Source organism: Chaetura pelagica, unplaced genomic scaffold (assembly GCF_000747805.2).
Source record: "Chaetura pelagica isolate M959 unplaced genomic scaffold, ChaPel_1.0 scaffold596, whole genome shotgun sequence".
Lineage (NCBI taxonomy): Eukaryota > Metazoa > Chordata > Aves > Apodiformes > Apodidae > Chaetura > Chaetura pelagica.
In genome coordinates this window covers 712,801-719,135 of record NW_009953725.1, presented here as the reverse complement: position 1 = coordinate 719,135, position 6,335 = coordinate 712,801, and the positions used below count along the sequence as shown (strand labels likewise).

At 34.6% G+C, this 6,335-nt stretch overlaps 1 protein-coding gene across 1 annotated transcript in view; it reads left to right on the top strand.

Moving 5' to 3' along the window:
- Positions 1 to 1,125: 1,125 nt before the first annotated feature.
- The window catches only part of GLDC (glycine dehydrogenase (decarboxylating)), a 34,633-nt gene continuing 29,423 nt past the window's right edge, over positions 1,126 to 6,335 (top strand). The window contains exon 1 of the mRNA XM_010000644.1: positions 1,126 to 1,255. Coding sequence (XP_009998946.1) covers positions 1,191 to 1,255 — 65 coding nt within the window. The 5' untranslated portion in view covers positions 1,126 to 1,190. The remainder of the gene's footprint in view (positions 1,256 to 6,335) is intronic.

Here is a 6,335-nt window from a genome sequence, read left to right as displayed (position 1 = left end):
AAGTTGCAGTGCAGAATGAGCAGAACTTGGTATAATTGCCCCAGTACAACATTTTCCAAGGTCAGACTGAAGTGCTGGGATAAAATAAATGAAGATCTGCTCCCCTCATCTGGAAGGGTTGGTGTACAATTCTCCAGTTCCGCTCAGGTCTGCTAGATTGGGCAGACCTGTCTCTGCATAGTTTTAGACAGCCTTAGGTCGTAGACTGACCATCTTTCTGCATCTTCAGGTACTAACACGCTTGGTAAATCTTCCCCTTTGGCCAAGTTGGATAGCATTATTCATTGATTACTAGGAAAAGGTTGACTGCATGTGATTTTTGCACAGCCTTCAGGACATTGAGAAGTATGTAGAAGCAAAACCAAAGACTAAACTGAGGAGGAGGAAGGAGGGTGTGCAAATGCCTTCTGAGTACTTCAAAAGTGTTCTATTGTAATCTCTCCAAGATAGATTAGCAGACTCTTTTAGAAGTTAATCTTAAAGCTAGAAATAATGTGGGGTTTTTTGTTTTGTTTTGTTTTGTTTAGTTTTTTAATAAACTGGTGAAGAATAGTAATACTGAATTAGAAGTAGGGAAAATGTAAGTAAGTTATTTAATACTAAGAAATTACTCCTGGGTGTTTGGTGTAAGCCCTGGTGTAAGGGCTCTGTTAGAAAAACTAAGTCATAGCTGAGGATGACTTTTGCTATGCAGTGCTAATTCAGCAAGTTTTAGCTGATAAAAGGTGCCTTCTGAGATCAATTTTAATGCATGTGCAAGAGACCCATAATGCGCATTGCATTATCACAATAAAGACTCTGTAAGCCTTTTGCCTACAGCTGTTCCTCTCACTATTGTGTCCATATTAATTGAAACCAAAGTATTATTCAGTTGTTATTACTCAGTTGTTGCATTTCCAGTATTTTGGCAGAATCTAAACCTTCCCAGAATATGTTACCAGCTTATTATTTTATCTTTACTGTTCTTGTTTTGTGCTTTATTTTGCTACTGCTTATACTTGTATCACTAATGTTGTTTGTTTTGTTTTGTTTTATAGGCAGAGGCATGAGGCATTTCAGTTAAAAACTGTTAGCATTATATGCTACTGTAGTTTTCTGAAATAATTTATTTTTAATTAGGTGAAAATGAAATCCTTGAAACTCTATACAGTATTGCAAGCAAGAACAAGATCTGGAGGTCGTATATAGGCATGGGTTATTACAACTGCTCAGTGCCACCGCCCATTGCACGGAATTTGTTGGAGAATGCAGGATGGTAATGTACCACATTTTCTTTTTAAATGCGTCTGTATAAATATACATTTGAAATTCATCCTATGAATTAGCACAGACAAATATACCCCAAGCCTGGTTTTCTAACTAAGGCTTTCATATATCAGATACTGATGTGTAAATGCAGGAACCGTGTTGTTTATGCTGAAGCTGGAGAGGAAAAAATAATACTTTTGACTTTATACTTTTTCTGTAAAATTGATTTTTGTTACTTCTGTTCACAACTCCTACTTATTATGGACTAAAACAAGAATACTTGTTTGCTTTAAAGACGTATACTGAGCTAACTCCTAAATGAAAGTAATTATTTCCCAACTTCTGCCTAAATGTTACCATTCTCCCTTCTCCACTGGTGTATGTAATTTTGGATCTAGGTAGTTAAATACTTTGCATGTACTCCGATTATGGTTTTCTTAGGAGAAGTAAGAAGCCTGGAAAAAATTAAAAACCTTTATCTTGGTATTTCTTTCTTGATTTTTTTTTTTTTAAACCAGAGGCCTTCCAAGAGTTTGACTGTGTATCCTTAAAACAGGCATTTGTCTGAGCAAATAATTCACTGGTGCCTGAAAACAGGTAGATGGCAATACTTGGTAATTCATATAAGAAAAGGCTGAGAATATTGTACTTTGTTCTCATCTGATATTTCAGCTGGTATTTCAGGTGTTTTAACAACCAAAAGAGTAGCCTGTCTGACAGACTTGAATGTGAACATAATTTGTTTAGGTTTTTTTGGTTTGGTTTGGTTTTTTTACTTAAATGTAAAAAGGAAAATATTTTAATGCATTGATTTATACTTTATGAGCAGCATAAATCTAAATAATAATGGGGTTTTGTCTCTTGATGGACTTTTCCTGACAAAGGCACTAAAACTTGTTTAAAAATACTCATTTAACATTGACATGTCTCTAAAGGACTATAACTCAGCAATTAGGCAAGAGAAAAACTAATGTGGAGTTTTACTTAGCGGACTGAGTAACAGTGATACCGTGCATTGTCTCATTTGCTTTAGAACTTCTCTTACCTCTAGTCAGTAACATCTTTTTTTTTGGTACTATATTAAAACAATAATGGTCATCTTTATTACTGAGTAGTTTTTATTTTAATAAAATAAGTATTTAATGGTTTTATATGTATTAAATAGTCAGTGTAAAAAGGCATTGTTACTTACATGCTATATTTTTTTGTACTTTGAGTTGCTATCAATGGGCCTGTGTATCTGTAAACCTTCAAGTCTATGTGTTTTTAGATTTGTCTGCTCTATTTACATAGTAAACTTTTGAACTGGTGAAAAAGTTGCACTGTTTGGACTCAAGGGATCTATGCAGTACTTCTATATAAAGTTTTATTTGGCCTTATCCCCGCCCACTCTTTGCAACATGTGCCATCTGAATATTTTAGTACATTGTTTATGAAACAGCTAGGAGAGTCTATTCAGAAATCTCTTTCCAGTAAAGTCAAGCTGGATGGCTAAAAGCTGAACTATTAGATGGTTAAAGTGAAGGCTCAAATATTTCCTGAGGAGAGGGTGTAGGTACCTGTGCATGTGTGCCAAAGCAACTGTAGAGACTTTATGGAAGCTATTCAAGAAATCAAACCTCTCTGTACATCTACTGTGTAACACTTTGCATGCTAACAGACTTCACATTGTAGCTTCAATGGAAATCCTACATATGCAGGCGTATTGTTTCTGATCAGTTCTGCCTCTCTCACATGACTGGTAGTTTCTCATTGCTTGATATTCATTAGGGCAAGGCTTGCATTGTAAGCTTCTAAAATTATTCACAGAAGTCTGTGAACATGAAAGTGAAGGACTCCACAGTATTTAGAACACTTCTGAGGCAGAAGCTGTTTGAAACAAAATGTATTTTCAGCTGAAAATGAGAAAACTGACCCACACTGTGTTCTTTAGAAGATTACCACAACAGTCTTTCCAAATCTGGGATTCTGTTAAGAGAATAATCAACACTACTGGAATTTCAAATTTTTTTTAAGCATTTGGATAATTATCTATAGTATCTATGTTCACAATAAAGGCTGAATTGCTTAATTACTATGAGATAAAACTGTCTGACAAAAACTATGCACTAATAAATTCCTGGGAAGTCAGCATTTGGGAATTTCTTGTACTACTAGCTTTAGAAAGGCCTAGGCGTCCTTTTATTTTAAGTCTGAATCCCACTTTAAGTACTTCTGAATTTGTGAAAGAAGCTATTCCAAAACACTGGGGGTAGATATTTTTCAGGTAACTTTTTATACAAAGAACACTTTGATTGAAAGTTAAACAAGTAGAGAAATTTCTGTTGTGGATCTGAAATGCTGAAATTAAAATTCCAGTCTCCTACATGAAAGATCTGATTTAGTCTGAGAAGTCAGAGGATGTCCAGTCCATAAAAGCCAGATAATTAAAACATCTCATGTATTCGTGACTGTACGTCCATCTCGGTTTCCTGGTGTTGTCAGATGCATGAATTATCTTTTTTTTTCTGTGGCTCATGTACGTATATATTCTATTCTTTCTTCAGGTTAATTTCATCTTATTACCAGATCTCAAAAAGAATATTCTGTGTATCTGACAATCCAAATGAATTCCAGCTCATGCCATTGCATGAGATCAGTCTTGCAGTTGTGTAAAGCGGCAGTAACATAATTGTAACAATATAAAAATATTGTGTTGATTAATACAGTAACTTCCCAGGGATTCAAAGTACAGAAAATAACTAAGGAAGGTACATGGTGAACTGGTTTACTAGGACTTACATGTACATTAATACATAAATTAGCCTTAATCTTAGATCTTATTGGCTATGCACCTACCAATACTAATCAAGAACTAGTTAATTTGCTTAATAGAGGAGTTTTCTGAATCTATATTTGAAATGAGCTAATTTTAGTATAAAGAAGACATAATTCTAAATCTTGCATTTAATATATAGTCTACTTGTTTTGCTGCTGCTAAACCTGGAACAATCTCAACTCCCTTGTACGAAAGTTCTTGCTTTCTCACAAGCCAGGTCATTTCACGAGTGGCCTGCCTTTTGGCTGAAAGCATGCTTCCTCGGTAGTTCCTGCCTTAATGTAAAGTTTTCTTTTAAAACCTTCATCTGAGTGTTAAAGTTGGTATTTGTAAAAGTTTTTTTGAGAATAGGACTAGACAAAGGGTGAAACAGTAAACTAAAGAGGGGTTACAAAACCTACAGAAACTGAAGCCACTTACTAATTAATTCCAGAAGGTCAGACACTGGCTCAAGAAGGATGCCACAGGCTTCTCATGGAAGGTTTCTTTTGTGCCATGACCTGTCTGCCTTAACTGCCTTGGGATCTGTTCACCTGCAGAAGTACTTTTGGTCAGAAGAGACCTTGACTAGAGATAGTGTTTTCCTCCAGCTTGATTGAACAAGAGGCAGTTTGTAGTTGTGTTCCTTACCACAATGGGAATTCTTTCATTGTAATGTCATTGGTACTGGACTTAAATTATGTGCAGAATAGCCACATGAACAAATCTAAGCAGAAGAGAGGGGAGTTTTAAATGAGAGAAGGTTTAGTGTGCTTTTTAGAGATTTGATTTTATGAAAGTTGAGTTTAGAAATTACTTCTACTTTTAACAAGCTTCTTTTTAAATTACTTTAAAGAGTCATTTAACATGTAGTGTAGATTCAAGCAGAAGTCAAAGTGCAGACTAAAGCCAACTATTTCATTTGAAGAAATTCTGGAGAACTATTATATTAAGTTTTAGATGCTTAATCAGTGCCAAGCAACCTTAAAACCCCAAACCAAGCCAAACCAAAAAAACCAAGACCCCAACAAAAAAAAACAAACAAAAAAGGAGAGTTTTTAAATAGATATTTTTAAATAGAGATTTTTATGTTTTAAAAGGTGATTTGTACCTGTGCAGCTGTTAAATTTTAGGCACTGTAATTTGCAGTTGGTTCCGTGGTTGAATTTTTTTTATCTTTCCTGAAATTGATTGGGTTTACTTCAGCTGGTTTTACCATTCAAAAGCACAACATCAAATCATAAAGCCTCACTGATTCAGTTTTGTAGTATAGTGTACTATTGCAGCTATGCGGGGTAGGATTGACGTTATTAAAGAGAACCATCAAATTAGCAGCTACTTAGCAGCAGTTTAAGAAAAGCTTTTTAATTTTTTTTTTTTTTTTTTTTTCATTTTACATGATAGAAAAACTTCGTTTAAAAATCATTTGAGTGTCAACTACGAGTGGAAGTTCATGGGGTTTTTTTGAAAGGTTTCTGAGTAGCTGGTTTGGGTGGTCTGCCTTGAAGCATTTATTGCAAAGTCTAATTATTATATAAGATAAAATCTTAGGAAAGGGGGTTCTCATCATGTAAGGAGTTGTGAACATTACTTGCATCTTAGAAGATACTTTGTCTTTGAAAACAAAATAGAGGATTTTGCACCATCTGCACAGCTACAGACTTTAAGACCCTTTAGCAAAGTACCTTTCTCATTTTGCATCGGTCCCTAATTAATAATCGTTTAATGAAAGAATGTATTTGTTGAACAGTAAAGCCAATATACTCAACTTTAATTAAACTCTTACTTCTCTTCACTGGGTGTTCTGGCAGTTACTAACCAATTATTCTTGATTTTATTTTTTCTTCTCTTACATTACATCTTTTTCTGATGCATTGCCGTTAATCTTAATAATTAAATTCTTATTATTCTAGTTGTTCCTCTTACAAGTTATAATGCAAAACAAACCCTTTAGCTGAAATGAAACAAGAAAGTAAGACTGTTAACTTCAATTGAAGATGATTTTTTTTTTTATTAAGCGAGAAAATTGTTTACACAAAGAATTTGGGAATAATCCTGTTTATTGGTGAGAACTGAGTGGGCAGGGGGACCATTCACAAAACAAATCCTGATACTTCTACCCTGAAAGCTTATCTGGCAAATTAAAATCTGTGTTCAGCAGCAGTGGAGAAAAAAAATTGCATGCAGCCCAGGACAAGGTCTTACTTCTGAACTACACAATCAACTATATCATGATAAGTGGTTTAGTGTTCAACTTGGCTAAGAAGCAGGAAAAACCTTCACTATTAGG